Below are 13,383 nucleotides of genomic sequence, written 5' to 3' on the forward strand. Positions count from 1 at the left end.
CATGTCAAGCGCTTTTGACATGGTAAACCACAATATACTACTAAGACTCCTTGGCCACTTCGGGATCGTTGGAATTGTATCAAGAGCTTTCTAACCTCCAGAACATACCAAGTAAAATCAAATTCAAACATATCACCACTGTGGAAAGCAGACTGCGGAGTACCTCAAGGATCACCATTATCACCAATACTCTTCAACATGATGATGATCCCACTGGCAAAGTCCTTATTCAATCGAGGCCTCAACCCATTCAGCTATGCAGATGTTAATCTACATTCCCTTCAGACATGCCTTGACTGAAGTAACCAATGAAATCAATGATGGCCTGAACATCATGGACAAACTCATTCCAACTGAAACTGAAAAAAAAAAACAAAAAAAAAACACTGCCTCATCCTCTCGTCTCAACATAACTACAAACCTGCAACCGTAAACACCCCAGGACACACACTCCCCACTTCAGATGGCCTAAAAATACTTGGGAGTCACAATCGACCGAAACCTTACTCTCGAGAGCCAAGTAAATATCGTAATAAAGAAAGTGTTCTATTCAATGTGGAAACCAACGAATAAAACCTTTCTTTCTGAGGGAAACCATTCAAAACCTAATACAATCAATGGTCCTAAGCCATGCAGATTACTGCAACGGAATCTATGCAGGATGTAAAGAGCAACTCAAAAAAAACAAAACAAAAAACCTCCAGACCACCCAAAACACAGCAGCCAGACTAATATATGGTAAAACACGATTCGAAAGTGCTAAACCCCTATGAGAAAAGCTGCACTGGCTCCCAAAGAACAGATCATCTTCAAAATGTGCACTTTGGTCCACAAAATTATCTTTGGCGTAGTCCCAGGATACATGACAGACCTCAGATTTACCAACCAGAAACAGAACCAAATCACCACGATTGCACCTAAACCTACATTACCCACACTGCAAAGGACTAAAATACATAACTTACGCATCTAGCTTCTCCTACATAAGCGCACAACTATGGAATGGACTCCCATATGCTGTGAAAGCAATCCATGACCACCTAAACTTCAGGAAATCACTGAAAACTCACCTCTTCAAAAAGGCCTATCCTACTGATCCAACATAAGTCCCCAAATCCAGCAACACAGCATAACCAATGATCGTACTGGACAATCCACTATCCACACTCCCTTCAACCCTATGACGCCTGATTCACATCTACCTCATCTGACCACAATACAACCTTATATTTATCAACCGAACTGGCAAACGCCTTTACGGTACTATGTAAGCCACATTGAGCCTGCAAATAGGTGAGAAAATGTGGGGTACAAATAAAATAAACTACAAAAGCAGGAAGACCAAGGGAGGAAATAAGGGGCGGGACCCGGTCTCCTAAGTATAACACCCCTGAGGTTAAGGGAGACCCCCGCAGATAGCCTCCAGACACAAGAGACACCGGGGCACAGAATAACTAAGTCACTCTCAATGCTATCAAAAGAAAAGATTTTAAATACAGAAGACTGAATAGGGCTCACTACCTTCCACCTGCTGGATACCGATAATACCGGGTCTAGTTAGTTAGCCAGGGCTCTTATTGGATCTCTCTAGAGTCAGAGTTCCTGTCTCCATCTGCTGGAAGGTGTACACAACCCATCAACTGCATTCTGGGCCAGTCCAGAGGGACGATAAGGAAGATGCTGATTTTAAATACAAGAACCAGCAATTCCTGTTTTTATAGACTCCTGATGCAGGCCTGACGGCCGAAACACGACATTGTGTCGAGTCTTCAAACTTCTAATAAAATTTTGATTAACAAACATCCTCCAGTTTCTGGTATCCTTGGTCACTCCCACTTTTTGTGTTTTGTTCACTGATTAATGAGACAGAGGCTCTGGTTGGAGGGGGCTGGGACTGCAGTTCACATTGCAAGATTATCTCTGAGATGACAGCATAAAAGCAAAAACTCCTGAGCCAGCCCTTGATAGGGTATTTCCTTTTTTGCACTCAGAGGAACATGCCCACCCCTTGAGACAGTCCTGCTGATTACCATCATACACAATGCACTTTTTTATGCAAGTTTTATTTTGCCATATGTACAATTTCCAGCTATTAAAATTTTTATACAGTATGTACATCTTAAATAATTATTCAAAGCCTCTGAGCCCTTAAATCTAATGAACCTAAAAGCAAAGGAAAATCCCCAAGAATCTGTGGGACAACTAAAGAAGCTGTCCAACTGAACACATTCTACTCACCCTCGTATTGGGGTTTTTTTTTTTTTTTTTAAGAAAGAGTTTGCTGCAAGAAACATTTATCCAAACTTATGATACGAGTGAGGTTTCTTGTACTATAAAATATCTGGAGATGGTTTAAGGGAAGGGAGGAGAGGGCATGAAGCCAAGCTCTACCTGATAAGGACACATCTTACAAAAATGTGTATTACAGTAGTTCTCAGTGATATGAGATTTCCAATCTGAGACCTCTCTCTAGTCAAGAACTTGGAATCTAGATAAGATACTCCTAAACCAGAGTCATCCTACAAGATTGGTTTATTCCAAGAGAAACTAAATTTCAGCTTCCAGTGTAATATTCCAATGTCTGCTGTCAAGCAGAGGTAAAGGACCTTACCATGGCTGTGCTAACCTCAGAAATGACATTTTGTATTTACATACATAGTGTACTTTGTGAACTTGTTAGGGTGAAACTGTATGTAGAATGTTTTATTTACATGAGAAAGATTACATAAAATCTAAACTCATACTTTGCTTTATCTCAAGAGCTACCATCCACCTTTTATGTATTAATGGACCTATGTCAATGCTTTCTCCACACAGAGAAAAGGATGGGGGTCCTAAAAATTGATAACCAGAGGGGAGAAATCTGATACCAGAGCAAACACTACAGGCCACTGGGAGCCTACAGCTTCATTACTGGTACAAAGAAACAGAACTACAGCAAATTTAGGGACCCATAGAGAGAAAAAAAACCCAGAGTCTGCTGTGTTACGCTCAAATCACTCAACTCCTACTCACAGAAAGGCCATCAACCTTTGTTACCTATCCTACAGCAAATTCAATGGCACTGCTCTCTTGGATCAGACATTCAAGACAGAAATCTCAGAGGCTCAGCAAGTTGAAATGTTAGAATTTCTTTGGCAAATTTAGTTTAAGAGTTGAATAATATATTTATGTATAGAGGGAAGAGTATCAAAAGCTTCTATCAACATGTGGCAATGTGCTAACACTGCTTTCTAGTCCTTAGCATTTAGGAAGGCCAACTTTCTTGGGTAGGGTGGGGGAGAGGCATCAAAAAGAGCACTTTCTACTTTGTTCCCTCAAAGGATTTTTATATATAATCTTTCCATCAATTTTGAAATTAACAGAGACACCTAACACCCCAAAGCAGCCAAACTCGGGTTATTTACTCTGTTAAAAGGGGGCTTTTGAAATAGGGCATAAATGACATCAGTTTATTGATGCAAGACTCTCTTGCTAGATTTCAATTATCACCTTTTCCTGTGTTTTCAGATAAATGTTCACAGTCTTCATGTTGGACATGGATGGAGCATTCAGATGAAAAATCTACACAGTCTAATCATGGTTCAATTTATGCTGCCTGACAAGAGCCTCAGCAAGGCTGACTGCAATTCTAGTACAATAGAACACTACACCATGTGCTCGTTAAAGAGAGCATTTCTAGATATAATTGGACTGTGCAAAAACCAAACAAAAAATCTGGAAGAAATACAGCAGCGACAGACAAAAAAAAAAAAATCCCACCCCTTAAACACACTTTGGTTTAATTCAAAGCAATGAAATCAGATGGATTGGAGCCCTTGCCTCAGGAGTATAAAACCTTCTCTTAAAGTGTTTTTTTTTTTAATTTTTTTAAGATCTCTTCAGCCATTTCATATTCTAATTAGAAGTCCATTAGCCACTGCTCCCTCTCCTCTTAAGCCACTACCTGTCAACAGGACAAGAATATCAGCACAGTTGGTCGTTTTGACCACTGTCAGTTTACAAAATATAGCTTTTTAGTTTGTTTACACATGGATCGTGACCAACAATTTCTTGGAGGCTGCCATATATGGTACTGCACTGAACATAACCCTGCTGGCCAGGAAATTCCTATATGAAAAGCACCGAGGCAGGAGCTGTGGTGGTTTTAAGGGCTATACACTCATCATCCAAGCAGATTATGTTTGGATTGGGAGGGCGTGGGGAAAGATCTTAGTTTAAAAAAAACAAAATCAAGGCCTAAGAAACCTAGTGTACTGCAGCTGCCAAGTACTTAATGATCTGAGGGCAAGTATGGAAGGTTAAAGATATTTTTCTACAACTCAATCCAATTTTGGTATCGCGTTCCACTTTTAAACAAGGCAAGGTAAGAGTCAAGCTGCCGCTACCCAAGTTCAGAAAGGTAGTAATTGGGAAAGCTCAATGGAGCTCAGCAGTATGTGTTTCCAGTTTTTGAAGCCGGCGCCTGCGCAGCTCTACAGCATCAGGTTCTTCATGAAGGGCATCCTCCTCATCTGCTGCTGGAATGGGTACATCTTCTGCACCAACTGATTCGGTCACTGCTAAAGCAGAGAAGGAAAAAAAATGTTATACAAACTGGAAGGCTTGGTCCCTGCCTTCTCACTACAGGTGTGCATGAGTGTACAATCTGGTCCCCATCCCCAGTCAATTCTTTTCCATCCCCCCCCCCCCCCCCCCCCGTTTTTGTTTTCCCATCCCCATTCCTAACCTGCATTTAAAGGATTCTGGTAAAGACAAAATGTGTCCTATAACTTCTTAAATTAACACAATAGGCATTATTTAATAAAACCATATTCTTATTATTAACACTGTTTTCTTACAATACCAAAGTTCTCACAGTCCATTATTTCAAACTATGTAAAAATAAACCATCTACAGAGCCAGAATTTAGTTCTGTTCTATGTTCCTTGATTTTCAGTAGAACAAAGAACGTTATGTGCTAGCAGCAGAAGTTCCAAGTAGAGGTATGGACAGGGACAATCTGGTCTCCACCCCCAGTCCCACCCCATTCTCATCAGATTGCTACCGACCCCTCACCATCCCTGTGGATTTCTTCTTGTCCCTGCCACATTCACATCTCTACTTCACTCCATTCCAGGCAACAGCTGCAAGACTGAAGAAGGGCTACTATAGTAATTAAAAAAAACCAAACCAAACCAAAAAAAAAACAGTGCACACTTGATAGTACAAGTGGGGGGAATTTCAAAGGCAGATTTCAACCCCAAACGGAAGTACTGGAGCTACAGTAGGACAGAGAAAAATAAAAACAGGCATGAGCTATCAATTTTTTTCTTCTCTCCTGTGAGCTCAAGATAATAAAAGGTGCACTGCCAGACATCCATGTAAGAGAAAGAAATGGTAATGCTATGATCCCCACCTACAAATAGAGGTATGCTCTGCTTCAACTGCTAACACTACAAATAGCTGAATACTTCTACTAGTATGTATGTTTTCCCATTGAGCTTATCAGGAAAAGGGGCTAAGCTACCTGTTTGTTCTGATGTGGACGAGTCAGTTAGCGGTGGAGGAGATGTGGTGAGAGGCACGGCTTCAGCTGCGCTTGAGGTGGCCACAGCACCTGAAATGGACTCTGGTGGACTTGGCGTAGAGGAGGGTTGCAGGGTAGAGGCACTATGGGGGGGCCTGGAGAAAGTACAAAAGGTAGTTTTTGCATAGTAAATAAGAAAAAAATTGCAATTTTTATTTTAAAAAAAGGCTAATCAAAAATGAATTTGCACATCAGGAACATTTACGTGAGAGAGCCTTGCAGATGAATTCTTATAGTGAAATGGATATCTAGCATTTGAGACAGCACAGCCCTATCTCACTGACCACATGCCCTTAGTGAAATCATAAGCCAAAAAGCGACATGGCCTCCCACCACATTCAGAAACCAACATTTTGATCTCCATTCTGCAACATTCCAGAGTTGCACAACAAGCCAAATAGTGGGACAGGGAACATATTCTGTCCACAACATTTTTCACATAAAATATTACATGGACCAACTGTGGGGATATTTGGATTTTTTTTTTCCTGCAGAAATCTACATCAGGAATGTTTTTAAATCTGATAATAGTAAGGCCTTTTATAACGAAATGGGCTTGTACTTAGGTCAGTCACAGAGAGAGAGAGAGAGAGAGAGAGTGCATGAGTGGCCAGATGATATCCCATGTACTAACCCAATGGTGGCCAGCACTGTCAGGTACTGGTTGATCTGCAGCATGGCAGCATCTAGCAGTGTGTGAATGTTCTGCAAGCACTGCAGCCGAGCCTCCAGATTCTGACGCTCATGGCCCTCCATAGCCCGTAGCTCCTCGTCCGTCAGTCCTGCAAAACCAGCAGGTGGCACTGGCATGGGAGGAAAGCCTGAATAAGAGAAGGGGAAAAAGAAAAAACCTTAAACACCAATTTCCTTCTTTCCAGACTTGGTTATACTTTAGCAGTAATTTGTTTTTTTTTAAACAATCTCAGAGTGTTTCAGCTAATCTAGTTTGTTGCTCCATATGTACATGGAGATATTAATCTGACTATGCTACAGTAAGGAAAGGGAAAGGGGGCTGGGATTTGATATACTGCCTTTCTGTGGTTACAATGAAAGCAATTTACATACAGGTACTTTTTTTGTACCTGGGGCAATGGAGGATTATGTGACTTGCCCAGAGTCACAAGGAGCTGTAGTGGGAATTGAACCCAAATCCCCAGATTCTCAGGGTGCATCATTAGTATTATGCTAACATTGTATTATATTTCTGGTATTTGAATTCCAGTGCTGTTAAATGTATATATTTGATACTGTTTCATGTTAATTCTATTACTTTTTTCAAGTTTACCTCATTTATTTTATGTTTATTCCTGGTTATTTTACAAGTTATGCTGTTAACACAAAATTGTAAGTTTTATGTTAAACTGTACCTGCTGTACACACCTTGGGTGAATCTTCATAAAGGCGGTTAACAAATGCCAATAAAATAAAAATTTAGACATTTATACCCCACATAATCCCAAACATACTCATTTTCAATGTGGTTAACAGTAAACAGACAAGTTTTACAAAGCCATAATCAAAATATCAAATATAGACCATTGATGGCCAGTTGCAATCTAAGATACACCACCAATGGACAGAAACCTCTCAAAGAGGAGAGTTTTCAGTCTTTTACGAAACACCAAGTAATCAGGCTGACCCTTGATTGCCATTGGCAGTGAATTCCACCACTTAAGTCAGCAGAGTGAACCAGCTTAACACACTCTTGCAATCTGGAAGATGAAGTCTAAGGGAGTCCCTAGAACCGATGTTATATTGTGTAGGGGAATAGTTAAGAACTGCATATAATCTGGTGTTATTCCATAGACCGCTACTAAATGGACTTAGGAAAAATCCACAATTCCGAGAATAACTTGTATAAAATGTTTGTACGTTTGTGTAGCTTGCCAGGTGCCCTTGACCTGGATTGGCCGTTGTTGGGGACAGAATGCTGGGCTCGATGGGCCTTTGGTCTTTTCCCAGTATGGCATTACTTATGTACTTAATTCTGCATCAAATAGGGTACTTCAGAGAACAGGTATCAAGTGGCTCAAAGGGAGCTTTCATCAGCTGGGTGAGAATGATGAGATCCCTTGCCACTGTGGGAGACTTGATGGGAGGTTTTAGTAAAAGCAAGCCTCATGAAGCATATAACAAAGATGAGCAGAGAGGTCACGTGATGCACGGCTAGAGAGCGGGTGTTGTCGTGCTGAGCTCCCGCCACCCTCGCGCCTGTACTAACTTTAAAACTTTATAATCGCCGCTTTAAAACGCGGAAAACACCCAGGGAGAGCGGATCGTGTGGAGCATTGCTGGAGGACAGCGCGAGACAAACTAAGCAGGTGATGCTGCTAAATCGGCGAAGAGACGCCACACGGAGTCGCGCGGCTGAATCAAAGATGGCGGACGGAGGGGGCCCAAGATCGATCAGCTCCACGTGGGCAGCAGAGGTGGCGGCGGAGGTCTCAGCCATGTTGGGCACCTCGGTGGACACCAAACTACAGAAGATCACAGAGCAGATGGGAGGTATCGATGCCAAACTGGAGAATATCCAGAGTTCTCCCTCTACAGAGGCTCTCAGATGTAGAAGATCGAGTCCAGCAGCATGAGGCCACACAGTTGAACTTACAAAGCAAAATGGACAAACTAGAAAGTAAATTAGAAGATCTGGAGAACCGGGCCCACAGGAGTAACAGACTGGTAGGCCTGACTGAAAAGATTAAAGATTCTGAACAGAGATTTTTTTTAGAAAGCTGGCTCCCTAAAACTTTGCAATTACAATCATTGGCTGGGCCCTTAAGAGTGGAGTGAGCTCACCGGTTGGGGCCCGGAAATTCGAAAGACCCGTGCCCCCGAGTGGTCATCTTTTAAAGTACTTAATTTTGCTCATAAGCAAGAAATTTTCAGAGCCTTCAGAAAAGCTGGGACTGTACAGTATGAGGACGCTACGGTACATTGCTTCCAAGATTTCTCAACTGGGGTGTCGTTGCAACGACGAGCTTTCCGGGAGGTATGTTAATTATTTGCCAGGAAGATACAGTTTGCTTTGTTATACCTGGCACGCTTAAAGATCTGGCATGATGGGAAGCAGACCATGTTTTCCTCGGCGACAGAGGCTCTGAACTTCGTGAAGTGAGATCTGGAGGCTGAAAGACCAGCATGAGTCGGAGTATAATGAGTTGTTGGAGGAGCGCTGCATATGGTGGTGCATGGAGACGGCAGTGGAGATGAACAACATGGATGGTTTTTTTTTTGGACAGAGATTTATATAATTTCTGGCTGGAGAAGCTGCAGTGTGGTTTTGTTTTTTGTCTTTTTCTTTTTGGACTGAAGACTTGTGGAAGCTATGAAGTTTGAAAAGTGAGCCCTGGTTGCGGTAGGCCCACGAGTAACAGACTGATCAGGAACATTCGATGGAACATTATGGATGCTGATCCCTAAGAGTCACACTAGAGCATACATACTGTGCGATCGAGATGAAGTTGGATACCGTTGTGACCAGGAAAGTGGTAATAGGCCACAGACCGTGGAGTGGCAGAAAGGGCTCACATGTATTCACTGTTAATGTTTTTCCTGTTAATTATTTGGTTGGGACATAGAACTTATATTTGAAGGGATAGCAGCATTGTGTTACAATTAGTGCTACCCGACTGATGGTGGGATCCCGAGGTCAAGGATACAGGGGTCTGTCGAGTTAACTAAGGCTGGAGGGTTTTTTCTTTTCTCCTTCCCTTTTCTTCTAGTATAATTGGGGGGGGGGGGGGGGGTAACATGGGCAGTGGGTCAATATAAAAGTCCATACTGCGCTGATGGGGAGGGGGGGGCCTAGCTCACGTGAACCTAAGCCACAATGGCATTGTGGGGAAGTTCAAGGGTAGGGAGGTATCTGAAAGAGTTCTGTTTTAAGGGAATGAAGAAGAGAGCCCCATGGGGGGGGGGGGGGGGGGGGGTTCTCTTATGTTGTGCAGATGTATAACCTTTTTCATGTTAATATTAGATTTCTGGTGCACTGGTGTCACTTAAAATTGTTTCTTGGAATCTTGGGGGAGTTTCATCCCCCATCAAGAGGACAAAGGTGCTTCAGGCGCTGAAAAGGCAGCAAGTGGATATAGCTCTATTGCAGGAGACACATCTGTCATTAGGGGAACATTTAAAATGCAACACAGGCGATGGGTGGGTTCGTTGCTAGAGGCACCGGCAGTGGGGCGGAAGGCAGGAATACTAATTCTTTAGGAAAAGTTTACAAATAAAGATCACCTCCACATTTAGAAATGTGGAAGGCCGTTATATTGTAGCACAGATGGAAATTGAGGGCCAGCAAGTTGTATTATGTAATGTGTATGCCCCAAATGTGTTTGATAAATTCTTTCAGGGGTTGATATCTAACTTAACCAAGTTCAAAGGAGGGAATATTATCATGGGAGGAGATTTTAACCTTGTGGTTGATCCCCAGCTGGATAGATCAAGCTCTGGTGCTGGGAGTTCGGGAGGGGGTGCTCAGGCCTTATCCCTGCTTTGTGAGGCATTGGATCTTGTGGATGTGTGGCGTGTTTTACACCCATTGGATAGGGACTTTACTCACCTCTCTAGAGCTCATGCGTCCCAATCTCGCATAGATTATCTGTTTGTCTCTCGATCGCTGTTCTCGCAGATGGAGCGGGCAGAGATTGGTTCATATGGGGTTTCAGATCATGCTCTGATATGGCTGAGTTGGCGGAGACCCATGCAGGGGGGTGGACTGCGCCTTTGGAGATATCCCTTAGATTTAGTTGGAGATCAGAAATTCAACTGTTTCTAACGGAAAGGACGGCAGACTAAGTTTCACAATGGTATTCATAGACAGCAGCCAATCCTCTTTTGGGAAACAGAAAACTGTCTTAAGAGGGGATATTTCTTATTGTGCTAGAACTCGGAGGCTCCAAGATAAGGAGATATTGCGTTTAGAATTGCAGGTTCGCAAATATAGGAAGATATATGGTCAGAAAGCTACTGAAGAGAATAAGTTATTGCTTTTGAGTGTACAGAAAGAGCTTAATGAACTATTGCATCAGAGATCAGTTAAGTCCCAGTTTTATTATAAATATAAACTATTTCAGTATAGTAACAAGGCAGGGAAATTGTTAGCGAATATGGTACGGAGTAAAAGGGGGGCCTCCAAGGTTCTACAACTGAAAGCTTTAAATGGGCAGTTATTGAGAACAGATCAGAGCATAGCAGACCGTTTTGGCCAGTTCTATGAGACCCTATATGCCAGGTCTGCAGATGAGGGGCTGAATGCTGAAATGTTTTTAGAGTCGGTAGCGCTCCCTAAATTGTCCCCTCGGCAGTTAAGAGGTTAAATAGCCCAATTGTGGAGGGAGCTCTTATGTTAGCATTGCAGCAAAGTGCTTCTCATAAAACGCCGGGCACGGATGGTTACCATATGGAGTTTTACAAGCAGTTTTATGAAAATATTAAGAGACCGCTTTTGGCTTTAATTCCATGGTCGAGGAACAGACCGTGCCGGAAGCGATGAAGAGGGCTCAGATTGTGGTTATCCCGAAGGCAGGTAAGGACATGTAAGATCCTGGATCATACAGACCAATCTCCCTTCTTAATGTGGATGCCAAATTGTATGCTAAGAACTTGGCAAATCGGCTGGCTCAGGTACTCCCGGAGTTGGTAGAAGACGCTCAAGTGGGTTTTGTAAAGGGGAGGACAGCGGTTCGAAATCTCCGTGCTATATTGGCCTCTTTAGAGACTGTACAACATAGGCGTCTGGCTTCTCTGTTAATCAGCTTTGACGCAGAGAAAGCTTTTGACAGGGTGAACTGGCACGGTTTGAGACTGAAATATGGTATCCAGGTGTTCTTCCTAGATGCGATTCAAGTGTTGTATCTGGAGCCTAAGGCACATGTCTGGGTAAATGGGGTCTGTTCCCACTCACTTAACATCTTTCGAGGCACTAGGCAGGGGTGTCCGCTTTCTCCTCTATTATTTGCGTTGTCCTTAGACCCCTTGGTTAGAGCGATACAAACCCATCCAGAGATCAAGGAAGTGCCGATAGGCATCTTGCGGTTCTTATTGTCGGCCTTTGCGGATGACTTACTGGTGCATTTGACACAACCCTCCCAGTCACTCCCAGCTTTGTTAGAACTTTTTCAGGAGTTTGGCGATTATGCAGGGTTCAAGCTTAACTATATGAAATCCTTGGCACTGGCCTCCTCAGAGGAGCGGAAGAGGGAGTGGGGGCAGACTTTTCCGCTCCGGTGGGCGCACGGCTCGTTTTGTTACCTGGGGGTTTGGTTGTCTATGAACCTGGCTGAGATATATAGATTGAATGTGACTCGACTGCTGGATGCTACGGAGACCCGGCTGAAGAGTTGGGGGACTTTGCCTCTTACACTCTATGGGTGCATTCAGTTATTTCGGATGGTGGAATTTCCCAGGTGGCTTTATTGTATACGGTTATTGCCTATTCTTATCTACCACCGAGATATTAAAGTCCTATCGATTGCTTAGATGGTATTGCTGGGGGGGGGGGGGGGGGGGGGGGGGGGGGAGGCCAAACTGTCACTGCCTCTGATGGGCCCCTGGCAGGAGGGAGGACTGGGATTGCCAGACCTGAAAAGGTATAATAGGGCTTGTTTGAGGTACTTTGGTGACTGGTTTTTTGACCGGGAAGATTATACACCCCGTACAATTGATGGCCAGTTTTTTGCCCCTTGTCACTATTTTTTAATACAGGCGCCCAGGGCTAGTGTTCCGGAACACCTGCGGAATAGCCTGCTGTTGACATCTTTGCGGTCTCTCTGGAAAGAGCTGATGGGTATTTGGGATCTTATCGATCCACACATCGGATATGCTGCCCATCTGTCGTAATTTGTCTTTGAAGCCAGGGATGGATAATGGGACATTTCGGGTCTGGGGCACTTGGGTATCAGTCTGGAACATTTGTTAAATGAGCAAGGGAGGCTGTTAAATCTGGGAGCCCTAGGTATTGGTTACGATATGAACAACATTTTTGCCTATCACCAACACACTATGTGCGGTCCCCTAGATTTGGAGGCTTTGAGAGACAGGCATTGTCATCAGATGAGGCAATTCTTGGACGGAGAGGGTACGGATCGACTTTCAGTCTCAAAGTTGTATAAGATATTAGGGAAATTGCCGCTTAAGGACAGAGTTAATTAGGATGAGGTGGGCTAAAGACTTAACCAGGCCGGGGTTATCCTTAGATTTTGATACATTGACTTCTCTGATCCCGGAGATGACGGGTAATGCGGGCCTCCGTGAATGTCAATATCGAATTCTTCATAAAGCGTATCTCACAAAAACTCAGCTTTTTCAGATGGGAGGGGTGGAAGACCCGCTATGTGAACAGTGTGGGAGAATGCCAGGCTCTTTGTTCCACTGTTTGTGGGAATGCTTTCAGGTAAAGAGCTTTTGGATTGTTGTTTTGAAGTATCTATCATCTTTGCTGGGTTCTAGGGTTGTATGTTCTCTGATGGGTGTACTGCTGGACAGGCATGAGGTTTTTGTCTTGAGTACATCTGGGAAACACTTGGTCCGTAAGGCCTGTTTGGTTGGCAAGAGGTTGCTACTCTGTCAATGGGTGGGCAGTACTCTCCCGGACTTCTGGCACTGGAGAAATAGATTTCATGAGCTGATGCAGTATGAATGCCGGGGAGTAAAAGGCTCCTCTAGGAGGAGGAAGAGTTTGACATTTGGGGCCCATACATTCAATCGCTGCATACAAGAGGTAGAAGTTTGGTAGTAAATTCCCTTTGACTTTGTCGTAAGAGGGCAAGGGGTATAGGTGGGTTAATTCTAGAAGATACCTTAGGGGGTGGGGG

At 43.4% G+C, this 13,383-nt stretch overlaps 1 protein-coding gene across 2 annotated transcripts in view; it reads right to left on the bottom strand.

The window, feature by feature from the left end:
* Positions 1–2,251: 2,251 nt before the first annotated feature.
* Positions 2,252–13,383, bottom strand: part of SYVN1 (synoviolin 1) — a 72,888-nt gene continuing 61,756 nt past the window's right edge. Inside the window, exons 14-16 of one of the 2 annotated variants that reach the window (XM_030218464.1) lie at positions 6,204–6,390; positions 5,510–5,664; positions 2,252–4,559 (exon numbers count right to left, since the gene is read on the bottom strand). In XM_030218464.1, coding sequence (XP_030074324.1) covers positions 4,420–4,559; positions 5,510–5,664; positions 6,204–6,390 — 482 coding nt within the window. In that variant the 3' untranslated portion in view covers positions 2,252–4,419. Of the gene's footprint in view, positions 4,563–5,509; positions 5,665–6,203; positions 6,391–13,383 lie in introns of both variants that reach the window. The other variant, XM_030218463.1, reaches the window with a different exon arrangement.

The sequence above is a fragment of the Microcaecilia unicolor genome, chromosome 11 (genome assembly GCF_901765095.1).
Source record: "Microcaecilia unicolor chromosome 11, aMicUni1.1, whole genome shotgun sequence".
NCBI classification, from domain to species: Eukaryota; Metazoa; Chordata; class Amphibia; order Gymnophiona; family Siphonopidae; genus Microcaecilia; species Microcaecilia unicolor.